Source organism: Mustela lutreola, chromosome 4, assembly GCF_030435805.1.
Source record: "Mustela lutreola isolate mMusLut2 chromosome 4, mMusLut2.pri, whole genome shotgun sequence".
Classification (NCBI taxonomy): Eukaryota; Metazoa; Chordata; class Mammalia; order Carnivora; family Mustelidae; genus Mustela; species Mustela lutreola.
Genome location: NC_081293.1, coordinates 180871813 through 180898657, shown reverse-complemented (window position 1 = coordinate 180898657; position 26845 = coordinate 180871813). Strand labels below are relative to the sequence as shown.

At 46.1% G+C, this 26845-nt stretch overlaps 1 protein-coding gene across 3 annotated transcripts in view; it reads left to right on the top strand.

The window, feature by feature from the left end:
- Window positions 1-26845, top strand: part of COPG2 (COPI coat complex subunit gamma 2) — a 116535-nt gene that overhangs the window by 57088 nt on the left and 32602 nt on the right. For all 3 annotated transcript variants that reach the window (XM_059171872.1, XM_059171871.1, XM_059171873.1), the window contains 11 exons: window positions 430-563; window positions 1336-1403; window positions 3641-3829; window positions 7889-7984; window positions 8305-8548; window positions 10367-10442; window positions 11269-11372; window positions 11864-11989; window positions 13086-13148; window positions 13610-13749; window positions 14320-14491. In XM_059171872.1, coding sequence (XP_059027855.1) covers window positions 430-563; window positions 1336-1403; window positions 3641-3829; window positions 7889-7984; window positions 8305-8548; window positions 10367-10442; window positions 11269-11372; window positions 11864-11989; window positions 13086-13148; window positions 13610-13749; window positions 14320-14491 — 1412 coding nt within the window. The remainder of the gene's footprint in view (window positions 1-429; window positions 564-1335; window positions 1404-3640; window positions 3830-7888; window positions 7985-8304; window positions 8549-10366; window positions 10443-11268; window positions 11373-11863; window positions 11990-13085; window positions 13149-13609; window positions 13750-14319; window positions 14492-26845) is intronic.

Below are 26845 nucleotides of genomic sequence, written 5' to 3'. Positions count from 1 at the left end.
CTTTTGAGAGAGCTCCAAACCCATCTGCCTCCTCCAATGGCTGCTAGGCTGCTGGCTTTCAGAGCTACTGCAATTCTGAGGCTGCTGATTTCCAAGGCTACCATGAAACTGGGAAGAGGGAATAGAAAATAGAGCAAGTGAAAACACCAGAAAGCTTGTTTGCTGTTGTTATGAAGATTCAGCTCTTTTTCTTGAGTAAATGTTTCTGGGATTGTTGCAAGCCTTTGGCTAATTTCTAGAGTGCTGAGAAAGTTAATTTTGAAAATTTATGCCAGTGTTCTCATTGCTTTTATGGAGGAATGGATTTTCAGTGGTCCTTCATCCATAATTCCAAAAGTGCTTCTCAGCCTGCCTGTGTTTTTAACTGCTGTACATATTATACCTATTCTTTTTGATACCTAATGATGCCCTATTTATATTTATTGTCAGCCATGAAAGTCCACTCTTTGATTTCATTGAGAGCTGCTTGCGAAATAAACATGAAATGGTTATTTATGAAGCTGCGTCAGCAATCATCCATCTTCCTAACTGTACTGCAAGGGAGTTGGCACCTGCCGTTTCAGGTTAGTTGTGTGTTCTATAGCTGGATTTTGTTTTTATTCATATGTTTTTGTTTGAAGTTCCATAGTTCTGCAGGGTAGGTAGTAAGAATGATTTTTGAACCCCAGCTCTATTATATATACCTTTGTGTTCTGATATGTAGATGATTTATTTTTGTTGTTCTTTACTTAATTACCTTTTCTTCAGAACTTACCATTTCCCTGTATAAAACATTAAAAATTTTGCGCTTGGAAGACAAGTAACTTTCATGCATTCAGTTCTCTTTAAAGTTTGAAAAGCCCATTTGCTCCTTTTTTTTTTTTTTTTTTTTTAAGATTTTATTTATTTGACAGAGAGAGACACAGTGAGAGAGGGAGCACAAGCAGGGGAAGTGGGAGAGGGAGAAGCAGGCCTCCTGCCAAGCAGAGAGCCCGATGCAGGGCTCAATCCCAGGACCCTGGGACCATGACCCGAGCTGAAGGCAGACGCTCAATGACTGAGCCACCCAGGCGCCCCCCCCATTTGCTCTTAAAACTATAAATGTTGCTACCACAAATTCAGATATTAATGGGCATATTAATTCTTACAGAAAAATAAACCTTGTTTCCTATATTTAAATTTTGTATTACAGTTTTACAAAAAGTGCTTTTGTTATTTTTGATTCATGTGAAGTTTTAATGCTATGATCTAATCTCTTTATACATATTTTGAATATAATACTTCATGTACTGTATTTTCAGATACATGCAATATGATGAAATGAGCTATATTAACAACGATCTTTTTTCTTCCTAGTTCTTCAACTTTTCTGTAGCTCTCCTAAGCCAGCTTTGAGATATGCAGCTGTGAGGACCTTGAACAAGGTAGGTGTCCCTTTGCCAACTATTGACTTATATCAGTGTTTGCTTGAGAATCATTACATGTGAAGCATTTGGCTTCCTCTCCAAGGTTAGTAGATAGGATTTTTGGGTTTCACTTCTGTAGCACCTTCCTTGTATTTGTGGCTGGAGGTGTGGCCATTTTTCCTATTCAACTAAAGATTATAATTCATTTCTGACTTTGAGCACTTTATAGCTGAGAACCACAATGTCTAGTATGATGGCCATTAGCCATGAGTGGCCATTTCCATTTAAATTAAGTAAAATTAAATAAAACTAAAAATTCAGCTCCTCCTCAGTCACTCTCACCCCACTTCATCTGCTCAGCTGTCATGTGGTTAGTGACTCTCAATATTGGACAGAGCAAAAAATATAGAACATTTCTATCACTGTAGAAAGTTCTTTTGGACAGTGCTGGTGCAATACAATGTGAGTCACATGTGTAATTTTAAATTTTATAGTAACTATGTTAAAAATTTTTCAGGCGAAATTAATTTGAATTATTTACCCTTATATCTACAAAATGTCTTATCAACATGGAATTGGTATAAAATTATTAAAGATCTATTTTACCTTGTATTTTTTCACACTAAATCTTTGACATCCAGTGCTTATTTTATGTTTAGAGCATATCTTAATTGGGACTAGCCACATTTCAAGTGCTTAATAGTCACATTTGGTTATTTGCTACCGTATTGGACACCATAGGTTTAGAGGATACAACTCAGGAACATAGAATAAAATAACCATAAACATTTGAAATGAAAGTTTGGGTTTTTTTTTTTAAAGATTTTATTATTAGAGAGAGAGCACAGGTGAGAGATCACAAACAGTGGGGGAGGGGTAGAGAGAGAAGCAGACTCCCCACCAAGCAGGGAGCCTGACATGGGATTTGATCCCGGGATCCCTGGATCATGACCCGAGCTGAAGGCAGACACTTAACCAATTGAGCCACCATCAGGGCACTCTTGAAATAAAAGTTTAATGTAGTAGAAGACTTGTCATAAGGCAGTGTGTGATCTATTATAAATTAATTGTATGAACAATTGGAGGTAAGAGAAGCCATGGATAAACCTTTATAGGACAGCCAAGGAAGAACCCTTTACAGAATAACAACATGAATTGTATTTTTAAGAAGTGATATAAGGCCACGTTCTTTTATCTATAATCTTGGGGCCAGATGTGTCTCAGAATTCAGTATTCTATGAATTTTAGGAAGGCAAAATGGTGCTCTTATATTATATACTAACCCCATTGAGCCTATAGCAGTACCCTACCATTAAAAACATTAATATTTTTTTATTTTTATTATTTTTTAAAGATTTTATTTATTTATTTGACAGAGTGAAATCATAAATAGGCAGAGTGGCAGGCCTTGGCGGGGGGAGCAGGCTCCCCACTGAGCAGAGAGCCCGATGCGGGGCTCCATCCCAGGACCCTGGGATCATGACTGAGCTGAAGGCAGAGGCAAACCCACTGAGCCACCCAGGCGCCCCTCTTTTTTAAAGATTTAGTAGTATTTCTGTGCTGTACATAGGACTGTCCTCACTATGTAGAATAAATTCATATTTAGCTCATTTTACATTAGTTTGGGTCACATTTTCCTGTTAAATGAATTTTGATGCTAATACTTCGCTGAGTTTTCAGATTTTTAAAATTGTGGGTAAAGGATTCTATACCAATATTGAGATGGAGAGGTGAACATTTTGACAAAAACAAAGAAGCAGGAGAATGACAGACATGTTTCAGTGAGTGTGAGCAGTCCAGTTTAACTGGAGTTTGCTCAAATACAGAAGTGTTTTCGAAGTGCTAAGATATTAATAGTCTTTGAGCCGCGTTTACCACGGTAGGTCCTGTTCTCCGAGATCCTTACATCTAGGGGAATAGATACCCATGGACACACGTACTATAAAGAAAAATGGGCCAACTGTAGCACAGCACAGACTGTGATATTGTTATAAAGATTATAGAAACCTAGGAGAAAGTGCTGTTATGCTGTGACTCTGGCAGTTAATCCTTTATCAGATGATGTATCATACCTTATTAGTTGGAAATATTCTTCTTAAAACAATTACTTTTGACCTATTTTGTCCCATTTAGATTTTTAAAAGCTGCTTACGTTAATTAAAATTTTCTGTTTTCCTCTTCCTTTGTTTTTGAATGTTCCTGTCTTCTTCAGTAGCAGTTTGCTTATTACTTTATTTTTCTTGCCCTTCCACAAGGTGGCAATGAAGCACCCCTCTGCTGTTACTGCCTGCAATCTGGACTTAGAAAACTTGATCACAGACTCAAACAGAAGTATTGCTACTCTGGCCATCACTACCCTCCTCAAAACAGGGAGTGAGAGCAGTGTGGACAGGCTCATGAAGCAGATATCTTCTTTTGTGTCTGAAATCTCAGATGAGTTCAAGGTAAAAGTTTAAATATGATCATGTTTCTCCCAGTCTCTGGCTTGCCTTTTTCTTAACAGTATCTTTGGATGAGCAAAAGTGTTAAATTGTTATGAGGTCTAATTTATTAATTTCTTTCACTGTTATATTGCCTTTGTCTACCTCCAGGCCTTAAAGATATTTTCTTATGTTTTCTAAATGTTTTATGGGTTCAGCTTTTACATTTTGGTCTGTGATCCAATTTGAATTAGATATTTATGTATTGTGTGTGATAAGTTCAAGGTTTTTTCACCACACTAATATCTAGTCATTCCAGCATAATGTATTGAAAACATCTTCTTTTCCCCCCATTGGAGTGCTTTGGCATCTTTGTCTGAAAAGCAGATAACTATATAATAGTAGGTGTATTCTTGTTTCCTTATCATATTCTGTTGATCTGTTTGTCAGTCCTATGCCAGTACCATACTGTATTGATTAATGTAGCTTTCTGGTACCTTTTAAATATAAAGCAGTGTGGTCTTCCAACTTTGTCCTTTTTTTACTATTTTAGGTCCTTATATTTCCATATAAAATTTAGGATCAGCTTATAATTTCCATAAAATAAAGTCGGCTAGAATTATGATTGGAGTTATGTCGAATCTGTAAATAAATCTGAGGGGAACTGACATCATTGCAGTATTCTTCCAGTTCATGAATATGGTATACCTCTCCCTTTATTTAGGTCTTCTTTAATTTCTCTGAGCAATGCTTTATAGCATTTACTCTATTGATCTTGCACATCTTTTGTTAAATTTATATCTAAATACTTTGTGCCTTTATATCCTATTGAAATTTCTATTTTATTGTTTGCTAATGGTATATGAAAATACTTTTTTTTTTTTTTGCTTTCTCATAACTTGGTATCCTTGCTAAATACCCCTATTGGTTCCAGTAGTTGTTACACATTTGTTAAGATTGTCTGTATAAATAATCGTATTATCTATGAATAGAGACAGTTTTGCTTCTTCATTTCCAATCTAAATGCCTTCCCTTTCTTTTCTTTTCTTTTCTTTTTTTTTTTTCTTATTAAAATATCTAGGACTTCCACTATAGTATTGAATAGAACTGGTGAGAATGTGTCAGAGATGATCAAAAGAATAATAAAATAAATTTCAGTTAAAAAAGTAAAGTAGAAAAATTTTGTTATTTCTCTTTTTTTCTCAATCAAGTATAACTGGCTCTATTTATTCTTTTCTACTATATATCTAGATTATTTCTTTATTATTATTATTATTATTTTTAAGAGTACACAGGAGCAGTGGGGTCAGGGGAGAGAATTTTAAGCAGGCTATACACTCAGTGCAAAGCCTGATGCAGGGCTCGATCTCAGGACTCTGAGATCATGACCTGATCCAAAGTAAAGAGTCAGATGTTTTAACTGATTGAGTCACCCAGATACTCTTATATCTAGACTTTTAAAAAACAAACTTAGCCTATATATTCAAGTAGACATTTTGAATCTTGGGGAACCTTAGGAGTTTATGAAGGTCATTGTGTGGTACAGCTTACTGAATGAATCTTCTATGCTTAGGTATTTATAGAGTTTTCAGTATTTTGCAATTACAAATAATGCTGCAACAGATAATCTGGTGCATACGTTTTCTTAAAATGTTGAAGGTATATCTCAGGGTCAGTTTCTAGAAGTTCATATGCTAGGCTGAAGGGTAAATCAATATGTAGTCTGTTTGTAGAGAATGCTAAATTCCACCAGCACATTAAAGAGTGCCAGTTTCCCTGTGGTCTCACCAGTATAGTGTATTGTGTGTTGAAGTTTTGCCAGCCTGACGGGTGAGAAAGTGATCTTGGTGTAGTTTTAATGAATTTTTCCTCCTATGAGGGAAGTTAAACATCTTTTTACATTTTTAAAGGTCATCTAATATTTCTTTTCAAATATCATTTTTTCATCTCTTTTCTCCATTTCCTATAGGAATTTTGGTCTTTTGTTTCCTCAGTTATTTCAAGTTTCTTGTATGTTAGGGATATTAGTTCCTTATATATGAAATATGTTATGATATTTTCTCCCAGTTTATCCTTTGTCTTTTGACTTTTCTTATGATGTCTTCTGTTGTGCAGAAGTTTGTTCTTTTTATGTAGTAAGATTTGTCAATCTTGTTGCATTTGACATTTGGGTAATAGAAAGCTTTCCCTTCAAGGGCGCCTGAGTGGCTCAGTTGGCTAAACGTCCAGCTTTTGATTTGTGCTCAGGTCATGATCTTAGATCTTAGATCAAGCCCCATACAGAGCTCCATGCTGGGGGTTTTCTCTCTCCCTCTGCCCTTCCCCTGACTCCAAAAAAAAAAAAAAAAAGGAAAGAAAGCTTTCCCTTCAGATTTTAGAATATGATTGAGTGAATAGGGATTCACCTATGATTTCTTCCAGTGGGTGCATAGTTCCATGTTTTCATTTAGATTTCTGATACATTGGATTTTATTATCATATATGAAAAATGGAGCTTATCTTACCATTTTCTTATCATTTTCAGTGATTATCCAGCCCCCACCCATTTATTTAAAAGACTGTCTTTGCCCCAGTGATTTGAGATACCACCTTTATTATCTGCTGAAGTTCCATATATATGTGGGTCTGTTCCTGGGCTTCCTATTCTGTTCTGTTGTTCATTTACTCATATATCGGTATCACACACTATTTTAAATATACACACTTTGTAGGGCATATTAATATCTTTCAGCCCCCTCACATGACTATATTTATTGTTTCCAGGACTATTCTTCCATGTTTTTTTTTCCTTCATAAATTTTAGTATCAACTTGTCTAGCTTCATGAAAGATCTCATCATTGGCATTCTTACTGGGATCACATCAAGATAGCTTGATGATGTTGGAGAGATCCTGTCCAAGAACAAGGGATATCTTAATTTGTTCAAATCTACGGTTTTGCCTTTCAAAAATATTTTATAATATTTTTGTTAGTTTTGAATGCTTTCAAAATGCTTTTCTTATTTTCTCTTGTTTGTTGCTGTTAGAAACCATTGTATCTATTTTATCTTCTAACTAGTTATGCATGTATATGTTCCCTTTGTATAGTGCATGTTCTCTTCCAGCCTTAGAAGATACAGTGTCTCCCTCTAAAAGTAAAGGGCAGGTTTCCACACAGCCCTACAAGATACAGCTAGTGCACTCCCTAGAGCAAAAAGCAAGCATGCTCACTGTCCAGGATAATAAAGACGTTTCTCTTCAGCACAAAGGTCCCGCAGGCTTACTACCCTCTTGAAAATATTTGAGTTCCATGCCTCAGGATTTTTCTGTAATGAGAGCTACTGTGGCCCTTTTGACATTGTCCTCTGAGGAAACTGGCCCCCAAATGCTGATGCTCTAGCTATGCTGTATTTAATTGTCCTCCTGATCCAGAGGTCTTGTTTTCTCTACCACAATCCATGAAATTTGTGACAGACTAACTTGTTAGCTTGGAAGTAGGGGAAAATCTCATACCCTTCTCACTTCTTGACAGTGGTCTTCAAAGTTGTGGTAAAATTTTTCTAGAAACCATTTTGTGAAGTGGTTCCCAGGTAATTTTCTATTTGTTCTATGGAAATTGGCCTATTTATGCTTTTTTAAAAAAAATCTGTTTATTTTAGAGAAGAGAGCAGGAGCGCAAGTGTGCAGGGGGAAGGGACAGAGGGAGAGAGAGCGAGAGAGAATCTCAAGTAGACTCCCGAGCTGAACACCGAGCCCGATGCTGGACTTGATCTCATGACTGAGCTTATGGCCTGAGCCCAAACCAAGAGTCAGATGCTTAACCAACTGAACCACCCAGACGCCCCTCTTTTGCTTTTTATCTTTACTCTTCACTTTAAAAATTTTATGTGATTATTGGCTTAGAGCAAAGGAATGGGGTCTCTTGAATGAACTTCATTTTTACATTGTTTTTTATTTTCCTGGGAGGTCTCCTTGTCTGTCTTTCATGAAGAACCACTCCAGAAAAGTGCTGCGCCACCTTAGCTTGCAATAAATAAGAGGGAAAGTATGCCTCGTAGCTCAAGGTGTGAAGATGAATGTCCTTTCTGTGTTTGTTTCTCCACAGGTGGTGGTTGTGCAGGCAATTAGTGCTCTCTGTCAGAAATACCCTCGAAAGCACAGTGTCATGATGACTTTCCTCTCCAACATGCTCCGAGATGATGTAGGTAGACATGTTTTCATCACAGGAAGTTGCTCTCTTAAATTTTTATGATTCCCGTGAAATATCAGACAGTATTTAAAACAGCTCTGTCCCCTTGGCATGCCTGCAGAATGGTATGCGTAATTCTGCTTGCTGTTTTATCATTACTAAACATGCTGTTGTTTTAGTTTTCTCACTTGGAGAGAGGAAAAAAAAAACACTTTTGTTTCTTTCAGAAGGGAAAGGAAATGAAATTTGACTATTAGAAGCTTGAGCCTGGGAGTAGAAGCATTTCTCCAAAAAGCATCCTCAGAATGAATGGCGATTTTCTCTTTTGCCAGGGAGGCTTTGAATATAAGCGGGCCATTGTGGACTGCATAATCAGCATTGTGGAGGAGAACCCCGAGGGTAAAGAAGCAGGTCTAGCCCACCTTTGTGAATTCATTGAGGACTGTGAACACACTGTTCTGGCTACTAAGATTCTACACTTGCTGGGCAAAGAGGGCCCCAGAACGCCTGTCCCCTCCAAGTATATCCGCTTTATTTTTAATAGGGTCGTACTGGAGAATGAGGCTGTCAGAGCTGGTGAGTCACTGGAACCCTGATACCGATGTACCTGCTCATCTGTGGAAATGCTTGTTAACTCAGGGGGGTGGCGAGGACATTGGGAAATGAAGTTGCGACGTCTGTTCGATGGTAGGATTTTGGAGCACGCTTAGGCCAGGCACACTGCTCTTCGTCCGCACTCCGGTTTCCACCCCGATTTCTGCTTTACCTTAGAGACAGACGACCCTTGACTTTCAGTATGATGGGAACACAGTGGTGGCAGCATTTTTTTTTTTTTTTTTCAGAGTTAGAGTTACTCACACTGTCGATATGAACATCTATGAATTGTGTGTGTGTGTGTATTTAAGTGACTTTTTACACAAGTGGTAGAAAATTATTTTGCTTCTCCTTCCTCCCCTTAGCCTACAAACAGGCAAAAATCTCTCCTGTTAAAAATACAAACCCACCTCTGATGCGTTGTTTCTTACTAGCTCACTGACTAGACCTCCCCTGTCAGGCAAACTCGAAGCAGCAGTTATTAGCTGCCTCCATGAATTTATTCTCCATTTTTTCTTCAATTCACTATAATCTAGCTCTCTCCCTTAAAAGCCCTCTGAAGCTACTATTTTAGAAAACTTACTTAGAAGCTCGTTGGGAAAGCAAGTCAGTCACTGACGTTCTTACCTTTGTTCACCTCTCACTCAGCCTGACGGACTCTTGACTAAACACATCTTGAACGCTCTCTCCCTGTGGTGTCCACAGTAGCCCGCCCCTTCCATCTCTCCCTGTCTGATTTATAGGGCCCCTCTTTCATTCCATAAATACTTAGTTTTCCTTGGGGGCCTGTCATACAACACATGCTATCTTCCTGGGGGGCGTCTTCAGCCCCCCACCAGGGCGCGGGGACACCGCCATCCCGCGTCTCTTTCCTGAATCCGCATGTCCATGGTCTCCGGCACTTCGGGTTCAACCCAAAGGCAAATCCTCACCTTTACCATCCACTCCGCAGTGAAGACGGAAGCCCCTGCTGCTGTTTCAGAGCCCCCTCTGCCCGCTGACAGGATTCTCTCAGTCCCGCTGTGGGCTCCCCTCCGCTTCAGAGAATTCTGAGGCGCACGCTTGCCTGGTCTGCTCCAGCGCAGAGCCTCTGCATCAGCCTCACTCGGCTGTGTCCGTTCCAGGGTTGGACCCCTTCTCTCTGCCCCCTCGTGCTCCTCTCCTGCCCCTCTCCTGCCTTGGCCCCCTGGCGAGCACTGCTTGGCCTCCCCGTGTTAGCGCAGCCAGCACGGCTCAGCCCCTTGTCTTCCTTCTCCAAGCAGTTCCGAGTCCCTTCCTCTGTTCTCACACGGCATCCTGGGGGTCGCTGCCCCCGGGCTTCCTCTGGTCCCCTGTCCTTATCTCTTCCCTCACTTGTCTTCCCCACTGGAGTACAACTCTCGGAGCTTAGGAACCATGGCTTTTCTCTTTCCACCTCCAGCACCTAGCTCAGTTCCTGACACAAGTTAGGTGGGCCATAAATCTTGACTAAACGAAGTGAATTTGATAATAGAGTTTCTTATTATGCTTGGGGCTGGCTGTTTGAGTTAGAGCTGAATTACCTCCCTGTGGAATACGAGGGGTTGTGGTCAGAGTGGAGGAGAGCTCCCGTAAGAAATATATATGATTCTTTTTCCTCAGTGCATGGAGAATTTTCCTACTCATAGCTCTCTTGGGCCTGCAGATTTCTAGTTATGCTTATTACATGGAGCAAAGAAATAAAATCAAGAAACACACACTCATTTTTTTGGAATGACTATTGCTTAACCTTTGAAAAACCAATAAAGCACTTACGTTGTTTTATTTTATGCTTCATTATAGCTGCTGTGAGTGCTTTGGCTAAATTTGGGGCTCAAAATGAGAATCTTCTCCCAAGTATCCTAGTACTCTTACAAAGGTAAGTAAGACAATGTCTTTTTTCTTTGAAGAACACCATATGGCTGAATAGAGACTTCCTCATATCAAGTGCTTTGTGAGGCTTGAGAGTAGAATTGATGGAATAAGTCAAGGGCAAACGGCATTTCCATTACCTTTTCTAGTAATCTTGTGTGTGCTGTGTACGCCTTAATTTTGACTTTGAATTTCTGTTGTGTGAGTTTGAGGAAGTAATCTGAATGCGTGTGCCTCAATTTGCATAATAGGGGCCAACTTCAAAGTGATGCACTGTGGAGAGTTGAAAAATCAGCTTTTCATGGTTTCCATGACTCCCTATTTGATGAGGAAAAGACCTGCTTTCACAAATATACTGTGATTACATCTTATAATCGAAGCAGAAAAATTACAAGCCAGAGGCTGGCTGGTTTCACTAAAACAAATTGCCATTTGAGTAGTAACACTGCCTGGATTCTGAATGCTTGTTAGGATCCTTGGAAAGCAGAATATTCCTGTCTTGTAATTATAAAGAAGTCGAAGTCTGCCAGGGTCGTGTGGTTGCATATTCGAGAATAGAGGCCAAACTGCTAGTTCACGTTGTCGTAGCCTTCCTGATTATTCTAACGCTTACTTGCGTAGTGCTTCTGGTTCGTAAGGACCCTGTTTCTTTACCAATCTCAAACAGTCTCCAAAATTCATGGGGATTGTAAGATCCACCGTTGGCCATCGTGGACCTCTTTTATAAAGGGGGTAGCAGAGGGCCTCAACGGTGCCCTTCCAGGGTGGTGGTAAAGAAGGCGATTAGAAGTTGCTAGGGTGCTGTGACATGCCCCTTCTGTGTCCCCGGACAGGTGTATGATGGACACGGACGATGAGGTTCGGGACAGGGCTACTTTCTACCTGAATGTGCTGCAGCAGAGGCAGATGGCGCTGAATGCTACGTACATTTTCAACGGTCAGTGAGAGCCAGGGATGGAGACAAACACACTTTTATGCCCGATATGGGGTCTTGGAAGCGTTATTCGCATACAAACTGACTTCATTAGGCAAAATGCTTGATTTTTTTGTCTTTGAATGCGCTTCCATTTTTAGGGGAACCTCAAGTATATAAGGGCCCAAAGAATATGGCTTGTTCCCGGTTCTCTTTAAGCTCCGTCTTGGTTGGGTTTGCCTTTTTTTCTTATGTTAGGATTACTCCCACGTAGCTAAGTTGCTTTCTTTTCCGGAAGGTACTTCTAATCTGTTGGAAATTTTTATACTCTGCTCCCATGCTCCCTTGGGCAAAATTATAAGGCAGTTTTATAAAAAAGCTTCATTTTGAATGACTTCAGCTGTAAAGTCTGTGTTCTTACTCTTCTCTCTCATCAGAAAGCTTCGGTTAATATTACAAATCTGGGCCTGTCCGGATACTGGGATTGTGATAATGCCAAGATTTCTGTTTCATAGGCCTCACGGTCTCGGTGCCAGGGCTAGAGAAGGCCCTTCACCGGTACACACTGGAGCCTTCAGAGAAACCCTTTGACATGAAGTCTATTCCTCTTGCCGTGGCCCCTGTCTTTGAGCAGAAAGCAGGTAATGGGAACACTTAACTCAGTTTTTCTGTGTGTAAGTAGTTTCATACCCATTGAATACACTGTTAATACATTTTTCTCAAATACTTCTTTTGTTTAATTGTCACTTCTAAATCTTATGGCACTACGATAGGCTTATTTTCTTAATTAGGGATTTAAATAGTCTTTCCTGGGGCACCTGTGTGCCTCAGTCAGTTGAGCATATGACTCTTGGTTTTGGCTCAGGTCATGATCTCACGATCATGAGATCAAGCCCCACATTGGCTCTGCACTTGGGGTGGGGGGAGGGGAGTCTGCTTGAAAGATTCCCTCTGCCCCTCCCTGCACTTGCATGTACATGTGCACTCACACTCTCTCTCAAATAAATAAATCTTAAGAAAAAAAATTAAAAGTTTCCCTTGGTTTTCACATAGACTAGGAAGCCTGACCCAGACTGAGTGTTTTCTTCTTTTAATGCTGACTGTTACAGCATTTGAAGTTAGTGGGTCTCAGAACAGTGATTGTGCTGTTACCTCCTAGTTTTATTTTTTTCTGAAATTGGTAAAGTCTTAGTTAATTTTGCTATTGGAGATTTGTTGTGAAAGAATATATAGGACAGGATCCTGAAAAGTATTCTCAAAGAATATCTAACTTTAAAACTCTAACACCAACACCACCACCACCACCACTAACAACAACAACAACAAAAGGAAGGAAGGAAAGTGTTTAGTGGCTCAAACTGAGGATGAAAGATATTATCCTAACCTTCAAAACTTTCAGTATTTCTATTGATATTATACCAATAATTTTTCCTGTTTGAATCATGAGATTTGTTTTATAAATCATTCCTCCTTTTAAGAATAATTTTTTTCCCCATCCTGGTCCATTTAAAGCAAATTCTGCATTTTGGGGGCCACTTTATTTCACAAAATACATTCACTAAATACACTTTAAGTTGAACTTCTCCCTAAAAACGGTGACAAAGAGTCTACCGGTATGATTTAGGAATAGCTCTTTATGTATCTGCTAGAAGTTTCTGCCCGCTTTTCTTTCTGTCTTCATTTTTAGCGTGATAGTGGGAGGGACACTCACTTGATTGCTCATATCTGTCTTTGTAGAAATTACACTTGTGGCCACCAAGCCAGAGAAGTTGGCTCCTTCCAGGCAAGACATTTTCCAAGGTATGTTGATTTGATGTGTAGAAGTAATAGTCTTGCATCCTAGGCACTGTAAATATAATGAAGTCTCCACTACTTTTATTCAAAGTGATTAATTGTTAATGCAGGAAATCTTTATATGACTGAGTATCTATTGTTCCAAGTGACAGTTGCTGGGGCTACCTGGAACCCACGGTAATTCCCACCTGCTAACTTACTAACTGGGAATATTGTCCTTACTCTGTATCTTGGTTAACAGGGAACTCAAATTCTACAAAATTAGGAATTTAATTTCTTTTTTTTTCCCCCTTGTACTAATTCAGTATATAAACTCTCTTAGAAGATTATTTCACTAAAGCTTAGGGACATAGTTGAGCCTTCCACTGTGACTAAAACAGTGGAAACTTAAAACATTTTAGGCACCCAGAGTAATGTCTTTTCCTCTCTCCTGTTGCTTTCTTCCTTCTCATCTTTTTTCTCAAAAGAACAATTGGCTGCCATTCCCGAGTTTATGGATCTGGGACCCTTGTTCAAGTCTTCTGAGCCCATTCAACTTACAGAAGCAGAGACGGAATATTTTGTTCGTTGTATCAAGCACATGTTTACCAACCACATCGTGTTCCAGGTGAGGAAGGTACCACCACCGGCTCCCATAGCATCTCCAGGAGCTCAGAGAGCAGTGTTGATTCCCCTTCAGTTTATGATTCTAGCTGCTTTCTACTGAGGAGAGGAACTTGGCCTCATTTCTGGGGTGTGCCCTAACTCCATAGCTATAGAAATGCCTTCATATGATGGTTAAAATGTTAAAGGACATAAAAGTGAAATGTGTGAATAAGTCAGAAAATATCACGTACAACCTATTCAAAAACAATCATCATTTAACATCAGGGCAACGTAAGTGGGTTCTTCAAGAACTTGGGTTTTGGTTTGATTCTTAGCTACCAGACTTCCACCATCTCGTTTGGTAGAACTCAATCTCAGGAAAGAGAAGGAACTGATAAATAAAAGAAACAAAAGGAACTCAAGGCAACCACTATTGCCTCAATAAAAATCTTAGGAGGAGATGTGCAGGATAGTTGAGGGAGGTAAATGCTAGTGGGTTCCAGAATGGAGTTGTGGGTCATGGGTGGGAAGGACCAACATTCTAGGAAGGAGTTGTGCACCTTCGTCACTTCTCTGTCTGCTGACTTTTCAGTTTGACTGCACCAATACCCTAAACGACCAGCTGCTGGAGAAGGTGACCGTCCAGGTAGAGCCGTCGGATTCCTACGAGGTGCTGTGTTGCATCCCAGCCCCTAGCCTCGCTTACAATCAGCCGGGAATATGTTACACTCTGGTTCGCCTGCCTGATGATGACTCAACCACAGGTACTAACCCCCAGGAGGGAAGAGAGAGGAGTAGGAATGCATTACAACTTGAGCTCTTAAATGTCTGGGCAAATGTGTGGGGTTCGGGAACAGGGTTCTTTTCCAGAGTGAAATATAATGATAATGACGGTGTATTTATATTTATAAAACTCATTAGTGCTGCAGAAATAACTGGTTTTGTAACTAAGTCTCTGAGTAGTATTCACTTGATGTTTAATGTTAAACACTGAATATATACAGTGGTAGCTCAACAAGGAATTCCTGCTTCCTGGTGGAACAGTGTAGCCACTGAAGAGGGTTCACATTCCTGATGTCTCCTGTGAAGGATCCTGGTCTCCTCCTCCTTGATGTTTGTTTCTGGGGCAGCCTAAGGACTTTGTATCTAGTAGGTCCATGACATTTTAAAACAATTGCTTCTGGGGTCCTGTAGTGCAAGGCTGGTGGCTGAGAGTATATCCCATCCTAATGAGTGGCTGAGCCAACTTCTGTGTTCCCGCATTTGAGAAGGGCGATCTAATTCTCTCCTTGACCCACGTGCAGTCTTGAGAGGGGCGGGGAGGCCTATGAAGGAGGACCAACTGCTAGGGCCAGCAGTGTCTACAAACTGGGGGTTTGGGGTCTTGTGACCAACCTCCTGTGAATGTCAAGTATTTATTGTACGTGATTTCTTTTCCCATTTTCCCGCCTGGATTCTTCTCTTCCCACATTCACTCCACTTCTCGACACTGTTACCCAGTTTTTACAGAAATAAACACACATATCACATCTATGTTTTAAACCATTTTTATTACTAGTACAGGAAAAAAACAATTTTTACTACTAGTACACAAAAAAGCAATTTTTAACTACTAGTACACAAAAAAACAATTTTTACTACTAGTACACAAAAAAACAATTTTTACTACTAGTACACGAAGAAACATTTTTACTACTGGTACAGGAGAAAACAGAAGTTAACAAAATTCACAAATACTGGGGAAAGAAGTTACAGAGTTACAAGAAATTGTAAAAGTACTAGTAAATAGTTATCCCTGGTCATCATTCAGTTCTGTCTGGGGCTTAACCTGCCTTCTCTTAGCTCCTCTCCCAACTCCCTTTTTAGTTGTTGGTTCTGGGAGCCCCTGCCCAATCTCTTCTGTGTTGGACGATAGACCAGGCTACTCTCTCTAGCACGAGGTAGATTCGAGTTGGCACCATTGCTGGGTCTGAATCCCAGGTGGTTCCTTCTGGCCCTCGGCGGACCTGCTGTTCTCTTCTGCAGCCACTCGGGATCTCTAACCCCCTGGGTAGGAAGGCACTTTCCTCTCTGGCCTCCGGTATTTCTCCTTCAAGCATCAAGCCATCTGACTTTGACTTTTAATCACCTTCTTTATCCCTTTATGCAGTTTCTCTAGCTCCAGCCCCTTTTGGCTTCACTTGCTCTCCTGGTCGTTTCCCTCTGACATTCATCTAAAGGATGTCCATGAGCCACTAATGAAGCTGGCCGTACTCTGAAGTCAAGCCAGTTTTATTCACCCTTGTTCTAAACCAGTATCGGGGCCCAGTCTTAACATGGCCCTGTGGCTTCCACCATCATCCTGGGAAACTGGGAAACGGTGTTTTATCTTTTTTTTTTCTTTTTTCCAATAGCCCCCTCTCCTTTTTTCAGAATTCCTCCCCTTATTGCACTTCTAAGGTTTCTCCTTTTTTTAAGGGATGCCATTACTTTGCAATTTAATTTTAAAGGGAAGTGAAATGTCGAACTCACTGAAGAATCCAACTCTTCCCAACTGAGAATACTAGCTCCTTCCATTTCCCCAGGCTCACTTGGATAGTCGACAACTCAGGTGCCTCACACTCCAGGGAGTGGTCTTCACAGAATACAAGAAATACAAGTTTACAATATCAAAATACAGAAAACAACAATATCGAAATTACAGAAATTACATTGTACAGGAGAAAACAACCACAACAATAAGAGAAAACATTTCTACCAAGAAAAGAAGCATAGGGAAGGCTTTCTCACCCCTCCTTTCTAAAGAGTTAATTTATTTTTAAAGCGTAGATCTTACAAATTAGCCCAGAGGTTTCAACCTTTGGTCTGCTGGCTGTGGACTCTTTTGCTTGATGGTTTGTTAGTATTTTATTTATAAAAATTTGGCACTTGGAGAATTTTTTTTGTTTCCTATTAAACTTTTCAAGGGGTTTGCTGATTGGTGTTAAACTCTTATTTAGAGTAACTCTTGTCCTTGCATCTTGGAGAAAAGAAATGGAATTTTGTCTCAACACTTGGACCTTTAAAACTTAATTGTTAGTAGTCAATTTATATTTGACCCATCACATGCCTGCTTAAAACAAAACTCCTTTCTATTCTTTAGTTTGGTCAGAAATTCGCACATTTTTAATCAATGGCCAATTCAGAGTCTTTGCTGTGCAAAGAACAGAAGTGAAATACCAGGGCATAGATGGTAATAAGAGTCTTCTTATCCCCCCCCCCGCCCCGCCATTTTGCATTTTCCCCACCGCAAATACTATGAATTTTTCCAATCACCTGAAGATCTATACATCACTTCTACTAATTGCAGAAAGTTTATTTTTCACACAACCACAGAAGAGAAAAAGAAAAAAAGAAATTACACAGATCGCAATTTCTATCAACTCGAAAACTGTATAGCATAATAGAAAGACAGAGATAGATAGATTTTTGGGAGATAGATTGGGATCTGGATTTTGACTGCTACATATGGACTGGGTAACTTAGACAGATTATTAATTCTCTGTAAACCTTTTAGGACTGTTACAAAGATGAAATGAAATTCATAAGATGATTAGCATGGTACCAGACACACAGTAAATACTCAATAAATGGAAGTTGTTATTGCTTCATCTGGAACTACCCACTTCCTCTCTTTCTTCTTTCAAGTCTATCACAGTTCACAAGGACACACACCCTCCAACCTCCAGAGAGCTATCCTAGCACTTACTCTGATCTTTGCTGTATCTTGAGCTTTTCTCTCTCCCCCCTTACTATATAGGTGTACAAAACATCTAAACCCCATCTGACAAGATTTACCTAAACCCAACACCAAGATGGTCCCATAAGTCCTTCCCTCAGATTGTGGGCAGTGTGGGGAAAGTTATCGGTATCACAGATCTCAATTCTGTGAGTCCTACTGGTCATCTTCTGTCCTCCAGTTGTTCCTCCTTTATGCCAAAATGCTTAGAAAAGCCTTCAAGGCAGCCTTCTTTCTTAGGGTCCTCTCCCATCCAGCAACTTTCTTTCCCCTGAGGCTTTACTGCACTCAGATGACGTGTGCGACATCCTACAAGCCTTTTCCTCTCGCTGACCCCTGCCTGTTGAGCTTTTTGTCCCACTCCCTGTTCCGAATCACTGTGACCCCTCTGTTTGCATTATGGGACCATCCGGCCTTAGTGTATCACACTTCCCATCTCAGACGTCTTCACCGCATTTAAATGACTCACTTAAAAAGTCTGCAGTGGAAAGTATCCATCCCAAGATCCGGCTGAACCGCACACGTGTAGGTGCCTCGCCCTCTGTCACCAGGGACACTGTGACAATTCCTAACTCCTCTCTGCTGCTGGGCTTGACTTCCTGCCAACATGTCCTTGACACCCATCCTCACTTGAGCTACTGCAGGATTCCGACAGGCTCCGAACCACCCTCTCCCCCAACCCGGCCATGCTCCAGCCCCCTGCCGGTCTGTAGTCTCCATTCCATGGTCTGCTGTTCGATATTAATCATATTAGCTCCCGACACACTGGATGAGCAGCTTCACTTAACTGAAATACATCTCAGAGTTTCTCACTTTTACCTACCTACAACCACTCACTGGAATCCTTCTTCATGACCCTTCATGAAACTCTGCATCCTTCAAGCTAGGCACATATCCCAGTTTCTTATTCAAATACTAAAAAAGTAGGACAGGTAGAACATTAGTATTCAACCACCACTTCCTCTGCCTCCGTTACCAGAGTGGGCAGCAGTCTGGCCAGTATTCCTCCAGTCTGACCCATGTTGAGATTGGCCAAGATTCCCAGTCCCCTTATCCACCTGCTCACTCATCTTGCCCCCCCATCTGGCTCCCTTCACATACACTGAAATTTCTATCATTCCCTTCTCTGTTTACTTCCTGCCTGCTTCCCGTCCTGTTATGTGTTCCCTTGTCATAGCATCACCGGCATACAAATCTTTGTCGCTGCCTTTCCTGCATGATACGGTCTCTCCAGAAGGCAACAAAAGGTGGCATATCCACTCATTTCCACTTTTCCCTTCTTTTGGCCATAGAGAAAACCCTCCGCTTGTCTGCAGCAGTCAGGCTTGATTCCACTTGCGAGTGACTACTCTCATCACTCACAATTCCTCTCGTGACTGGCATGCGCCTTGATCTTTGGACACCAGGTGTGCGTGAAGCACCTTCAGGCTTTACTTCATGAATTTATCTCCAGATGATACGACATTATTCTCCTGGACCTATCTACCCACTTCCATGTGATGATCTGAGAGAGTTTGCAGGCAGACACCTGTCTTCCTACAACAATTTATTTTTATAAATTTCTCCCATTTTCCTTTATCCCATTAATGGTGATCAAGTTCACAGGCAGCGCTGTGCGTCATAACCATTAGAATGTTGCTCAGTAATTGCAAGAATTAATTAGTAAGTATACTGTCAACTTAATTTCATTTTAACCACTTCTCTTCCCGTTTTTCATCTGCTCATTTCCATTACAAAGACAGTAAATATGTAAGTAGTGTGTCACCATCAACAACGTGCATATTTTCCAGTGCTCGGAGCAATGCTTTCAGAGTCCTTTGGGCTGCCTGGGACCACCGTGCTTTCTGCTTGGCTGTCCAGCAGCTGCTCCCTCTGCAGATACTCTGCACTGTCTGCCGTCCCATCAGAGCACGTGCCTGAACATCCAACACGCACCCACTTGCTTCTATTTCCTAGCGTGCTGCTGCCTTCTGGCCTCAATACCACATAAGCCTTTCCTCTCGCCCCCAGAGCTGCCTGCGTCCCCAGATGGGGAGTTCTTCAGCGCACTGCTCCAACTCCCTGATGCTCTTTTATCAAACCTGAGCCCTTGAAGCCACCAGAGCTTCTCTACTCCTTGCCCTTTCTTGTCCCATATACTCCCGCGACACACCCTGCCGTGGTGGCCTGACTCCGCTGTCACTCTCTTCCACACTGTGCGGGATCACTGTGCTCAGACACGGGCTCTGCTCCACTTCACTGCCGCCTGCCCGGCACGTGAGGGAGTCCCAGCTCTTTTCTTTGACATCTACTCCCTATTTGGCCTGCCTTCCTGCACCCTGGGTGACCAGCTTCTCCGTCCCCAGTGAGCTATACTGAGGCCCTCTGATGCTGAAATCATGCTAAACCCTCTACCTTCTCAGGGCCACCATTTGGGAGGAGGTCCTTCTCTGGGCATTTCTCTGACCTTCTGTCTTGTCACCATCCCCTGCACCGACTCGGTTGTCTACAGCATTCTAAATGCGCCGCGACCTCTCCCATCTCCTCCTCCGCTGGCCTCCCTATTCTCCCCCACGGTCCTCAGCGGCCATGGTCTTCCTCTCGCACCAGCTTCCTCATGCCCTTGTCCCCACTTGGGGGACCCGGCTCCTAGTCTCTCCGCATCCACTCCTTCTGGGCTCTGTGCCGCCCTCTCGGTATAGCGCGCTCCCCGATCCTCTCACCAGCCTCTCCCGCCCTCCCTGCCAGGCCCCATCACCTGTCCTTTGTCACTCTTGTCGCCCTGTGGACCACCTCTGTTCTCCCACACTCTCCCACCCCTGCAGACTGCTCCCCTGCCCCCCCTCCAGGGCCCTGGCTCAGCGCCCCTCCTGCTTGGCGTCTCCCCTGCACACGCGGCACAGGGACTGTCCTGTGACCTGAGCCACCTGACGTTCCTTCAGCCACCCTCTGGGAGTCGTCCCACTGGACTCGGGGTCTCCTCTGCTGAGCGCGCCCTTCTCCATCCCGCACCCGCCGCTCAGCCCAGGTCAGTCGTCTTTGCCTCACACACACAGCGCTGACCCCGCTCCAGCCACTGCCATCTCCCTCCGCCTTCCTCTTCAGTGTCCCCCACTGGTCTGCACCCCCGACCCACTGACAGGAAACCCCAGCCTTCAACCCTCCACTACCTCACCACCCCCATCCCCACATCGAACCAGAGGCCTTCTCGGCTACATCCATTTGCTCGCTGTCTGCCTGGGCCGGGCTCCTTCTCCCCCACGTCTCACGGCCCTGACTCTGCGGCCTCCCCGCTCACCTGCTCAAGCGTCACCTCTCTGCCCGCCTTCCACTCGGCCCCTTCCACCCAGTGATTCTCACCCGAGGACCCACGACCCCCAGGACGGCCTATCAGCGTCATCGTCTGGGCATGTTGTTGGGTTTGCTTTTGCACTGAGCAGAGCACTGCTCCCCCTCAGATGTTCTGATAGGCCTGCCCTGGGGGCCGTGCCCACAGCCCCCCTCGGGTGAAAACCACCCCCCCATCCTCGGGGAGAATCACTGCAATGGAAGGTTGCCCGGACTCCCTGGGCAGCGCCCCGCCCTCGCGCACCTCTGGCCTCCTGCTTCCATCAGCGGCCGGGAACGCTTGTCCTCCAGGCCCAGCACCGCCCCAGCGGCTGACACGGGCCGGCTCTCTGCCCTTGGATCCCCTGCGTCCCCCCCGTATTTACTCTCTGACATGTGACCTAACCCAAACCCCAATGTGCGCTAGAGCACTGTTCTCTTCCTGACCCCTGCCCTGACACTCTTGGTGGCTGTCTCTTTCTCTAGTGTTTTTCTCTTGGTATATGTCAGGACACCGGTCGCCTGCAGAGCCTTGGCCCTCACGTCCCTCTGTGACTCCTGCCAAGCGCACCTCTCCCTCTGCCTTTCTGGCAGCTGCTCTCCTGTCCTCTCCATGTGGACTCCCCAGTCTTCCCCATCGTCTCTTCAGTCTGCGCTCGTTGCCCTCAACACTGGGTGTGAATCAGTCCACAAGCTCAGTTTGAGAACGGGCTTATCTCTGTGTCTGGAGACTGCCCATGTCTCCCCACACCCCTCTCCATTGCTCCTATCCTGCCCTCACGTCCAGCCCCATCAAAGCCAAGTCCTGTCACTCACCCCAGCCCCACCTCCCACCCCGTCCCCTCCGGATCCGTAGTAAAGAGCCTGGCCGAAAAGATCTACCCTCGCCACCATATTCAAGGCCGTGGGAACAGCTCCTGCCACCACCTCTTCTTCCCTCCTTCCCCTGCCACCGCTCAGGCTGCCCTCGGCTGGCCCACCTCTCTGAGCTTCCTCTTGGGGGGCACCTCAGAGACGTGTCCGGACGCCTTCTTTGCCACCTCCCTCTTCTCTGCTCACCCTTTTGGTGTCCAGCCTGTCTCCCTTCTCCTTCGTCCCCTGGGTGCCTCCCTTCACCTTGCCTGTCTCTGAGACGTGACCCTCCTGTCACACTCCATCAAGACCCCTTTGGAGGGTCTTTCTCAAGATCTTTTCTCGCAGGCTGCATTTCTTCCCTTTTCCTCCCCAGCCCGGGGAAGGCGCCCTGCCTCTTCCCTAGGACCCGTGCACCTCAAAGCTCCCCAGAGCCTGTCATGGAGTCCCATTGGGTCGTCCCCTCACCATCGGAAGCACTCCTTTCCCGGGACCTGGGCTCAGCTCACACTCTTTCCATCCCCTCAACAGGCCATTGTCCTCTCTGCAACCATCTGCTGTCGCTCTTCTGGTCCTTCCACTGGCTCTGACCCGCCTCCCTGTGTGAGGCTCCCCTTCCCCTAGCCTCCCCCCACCTCACCTTCCTCCTTCCTCTGTCTTCCCTCTCAGTCGAGCCCTTGCACACAGGACTTTGTGCCAGACCTGGACTTCCAGCTCGTGCTCCTTCCCTCACCTCCCTTGCTTCCATTCCTTCTCCCCTGGGTCCCCGGAGGCACCCCCACCCTGCACACCCCACTGACACTGTCCAGATGCCTGTCCGCCCTCCTTCCTGCTCGGCCACGTGATTTTGAGCCCATCCTGTCTCTCTCCATCCCAGGAAGGCTTCCCACCTCAGTTGTCCACCCAATGAAGCCTCTAAAATAAGTGTTCCCCAGACCTTGCCCCCCACCCCGCCCCTTGCTCTCCTCCTGGGCCCCTCCGCTGCCGCCATCATGTTCCTGGACCAAACCTGTGGCACCACACTGCTTTGAAGTTCCTTCGTACCCTCCCTGTCCAGTCCCTGCCCCAGGCCGGCCCTGCAGCCCCCTGAGGCAGCACCCACAGATTCTGTGGCTGCTGCACACTCTCCCTTCTGCCTTGGTTGCCACCCACTCCTCCACTCTGTGCATCTTCGACCCACACAGTGGACTCCAAGCACGTGAGTCCATCCCGAGTCCCTGAAGGGACCTGCTAGAGGTCTCTGGGCCAGATCTGTCGTCATGTGCTGTGCTGCCCCCCACTTCTCTGTTTACCTGTATCATAGTCCCCTTCTCCTCCTGCTCTGGGGGCCCCGTCTCCAAACGTCCAGCCTGCGGAATCTCCATTCTGCCCCTGTCATCGGGCCTGAACACCACACACACCAGTCCTCTCCCTACCTAAGACATGGTGATGTCCCCAACAGAAGCTTCCAGGCCGCCTCCCTCTTTTCACCACTGAGCCCCTTGCACACTCCTGAGGTTCCCTGCCCTTTCTCTGCTCGTGGACACCCTGACCCAGCCTGCACCCTACTACTCCCTGCAGGGCTGCTCTCCCCCTACTGGATGCAGAAGCACCTCGCACAGTCCGCCCTCTGTTTCGTCTACTCTTGTCTTCCAGAAACCCTCTGCTTCGTCCTCAGCATCCTGTCCCACTTCCCCGAGCACCTTCCAGTCCTCCCATGGACTCAGTGTCTCTTCTTCACATCTGCTCTCTTCTGACCGGCCCTTGTGCTCTTCTGTGGCCAGGCTTTGGTCCCCAGCCTGATGTCCCGAGCGCATCTGCTCCCCAGTCGACCCCAAATACTCTCCCCTCTGTGGCAATCATCCTGGAGATAGTGTGTGCTTCTCTGGACGTCTGACTTCTCCTTGTCTCCATATGCCCTTCACAAACAGGGTTGACTCGCCCTTCAAATGAGCCTCTACCTCCACCACCTCATCCTCCCAGGTCTTCTGAGGGCTTCCTCACACCCTTGTCCCCACTTGGGGGACCCGGCTCCTGGTCTCTCCACATCCACTCCTTCTGGGCTCTGTGCCGCCCTCTCGATATAGCGCGCTCCCCGATCCTCTCACCAGCCTCTCCCGCCCTCCCTGCCAGGCCCCATCACCTGTCCTTTGTCACTCTTTGTCGCCCTGTGGACCACCTCTGCTCTCCCACACTCTCCCACCCCTGCAGACTGCTCCCCTGCCCCCTCTCCAGGGCCCCAGCTTGGCGTCTCCCCTGCACACGCGGCACAGGGACTGTCCTGTGACCTGAGCCACCTGACGTTCCTTCAGCCACTCTCTGGGAGTCGTCCCGCTGGACTCGGGGTCTCCTCTGCTGAGCGCGCCCTTCTCCATCCCGCACCCGCCGCTCAGCCCAGGTCAGTCGTCTCTGCCTCAGACACACGGCGCTGACCCCGCTCCAGCCACTGCCGTCTCCCTCCACCTTCCTCTTCAGTGTCCCCCACTGGTCTGCACCCCCGACCCACTGACAGGAAGCCCCAGCCTTCAACCCTCCACCACCCCACCACCCCCATCCCCACATTGAACCAGAGGCCTTCTCGGCTACATCCATTTGTTCGCTGTCTGCCTGGGCCGGGCTCCTTCTCCCCCATGTCTCACGGCCCTGACTCTGCGGCCTCCCCCGTCACCTGCCCCGGCCCGGGGGCTCACCTGTTCAAGCGTCACCTCTCTGCCCGCCTTCCACTCGGCCCCTTCCACCCAGTGATTCTCACCCGAGGACCCACGACCCCCAGGACGGCCTATCAGCGTCATCGTCTGGGCATGTTGTTGGGTTTGCTTTTGCACTGAGCAGAGCACTGCTCCCCCTCAGATGTTCTGATAGGCCTGCCCTGGGGGCCGTGCCCACAGCCCCCCTCGGGTGAAAACCACCCCCCCCATCCTCGGGGAGAATCACCACAGTGGAAGGCCGCCCGACTCCCTGGGCTGCGCCCCGCCCTCGTGCACCTCTGGCCCCCACCAGTTGTCACTGACACTGTTCCTCAAATTCCCAGCGTTTCCCCACACTTGGACATTGCCCCGGCTCTGTCCTCTTGGAACCACCACATACATCCCCTCCATAGTTACTCTTTGACACTGATGTGCCCCAAGCCCCAGTGTGCACAAGGGCACTGTTCTCGTCCCCCCTCACCCTCACACCCCTCCCGCCCCCACCCTTTAGGACACAAGGCACTGGGACAATATCTCTGGCCCCAATTTTGTTCTTTTGGTGTTTGCCATTGTCCCTTACACTATGTTACCCCTCCTGATTTCAGACCCGTGACACCGTGTCCCTGTAGAGCCCTGGCCCTGTGGGTCTCACGTCCTTCTGTGACTCTGCCAAGCCCACTCTCCTTCCGCCTTTCCTGCAGCTGCTCTCTCTTGTCCCCTCCAGGTGGATTCACTGGTCTTTTCTGCCCTCTCTTCTGCCTATAGTCTTCATCCTCAAACCTGGACGTGTAATCAGCCTAAAAGCTCAGTTAAAAAAGATGTTTTTTTCAGTACCCAGAGCATGGCTCATGTTTCCCAACCCCCACCCCCATGCCCACTGATCCCAACCCTACCCTCCCATAAACCCATGCCACACCCCAACCCAAGTACTGCCCCCCACCCCAACCCCCCCTCCCGCCCCATCCCCCCTCCCGCCCTGATCCCCCCTCCCGCCCCGATCCCCCCCTCCCGCCCCAACCCCGCCGGATCCGTAGTAGAGCCTGGCCAAAAATGATCCCCTTGCCACAACATTCAAGACTATAGGAGCAGCCACTGTTCGCCAGCCCTTTCCCCCCTCTTTCCCCTGCCTCTGCTCCCACTGGAGGGCCCCACCACTGGAAATCTCCTTCAGATTGGCATCACTGGGGACCTGCATGGATTCCTGCCTGTTATCTCTTCTCCTTGCTCCCCCTGTTGGGTCTCCCATCACCCTTCTTCCACACTTCATTCTCCATCCTTCCCAGTGCCTCCCTTCACCTCTGAGGTGTGACCCTCCAGACACACTGCATCAAGGCCCCATTTGGACAGTCTTTCCCATGATCTTGCCTCACGGACTGCATTCCTTCCCTTTCCCTGCTCAGCTCAGGGAGAGCACCCTGCCTCTTCCCTAGGACCTAAGCACCTCAAAGCTCCCCAGAGCTTGTCATGGGGTCTCATTGGGTCATCACTTCACCACCGGGTGTGCTCCCTTCCTGGGACCTGCTCTCAGCTCACACTCTTTCCATCCCCTCAGCAGGCCACTGTCCTTTCTAAAACCATCTGCTGTCCCTCATCTGGTCCTTCTACTGGCTCTGACCCCAATCCCTGCGTGAGGCTCCCTTTCCCCTAGCCTCACCCCACCTCCCCTCCTTCCTCTGTCTCCCCTTTGAGTCAAGCCTTCGCCCATGGGACTTCACCCCAGTTCTTCCACTTCCTCCTCTTCTTTCTTCCCTTGACTTTGGTGCTTCCTTCTCTCCATCAGGTGTGAGGAACCACCCAGTGCATTGTGTTTGATCTCCCACTCCTCGTTGACATGGTACAGACCTCCTTTGCCCTCCTTCCCTCCTTCCCATGTTCCCCTCACCACACCCACCTGTAGACTTAAGACCCTCCTCTCAATCTGCATCCCATTGTGCCTCGCCCCCACCTGCTGTCCACCAGAGGAAAGGGGTCCTCAAAGCCCCAGTCCCTGCCATCTGCCCCTTGCTCTCCCCTCTTGTGTGCCTTCACCACCCTCATCACCATCTTACTCTAAACCTGTGACAGTCCACTGGTTTTGAAGGTCTTAGCCCTTTTCTGGTTCCCTGTGTGGTATCCCCGCCCCATGCTAACCCTCATCTTCAGCCCTGGGTTACAGGGCTTCCTTCCTTACAGTCCCTTTCACCTTGGTTCCTACCCACTCCCCCACCACTTCTAAGCAGATTTGCTGTCCACACACTGGACTGTACCCACCTGAGATCCCACTTCAGCGACCCTGAGGTGACCCGCCATGGTTTCTGTACAGGGTCTGTCTTAATGGGCAGTGTTGCCCCTTTTGTTTTTCACTTCAGTTATCGGGACTCTTTTCCCCACCTGCCCCTGCGGGCCCCTGGTAGTCAGGAGTCTGAACCGTGGTGTGTTCAACTCTGTTGAGCTCAGCTCTGTTCCTGCTGTGGCACCCCGCCCTCTCCCCACCTCCTGCCTGCTGTCCCCAGATTGGGGCTCCTCAGCCTCCCTCTATTATGTTGTGCCCCCCTTTA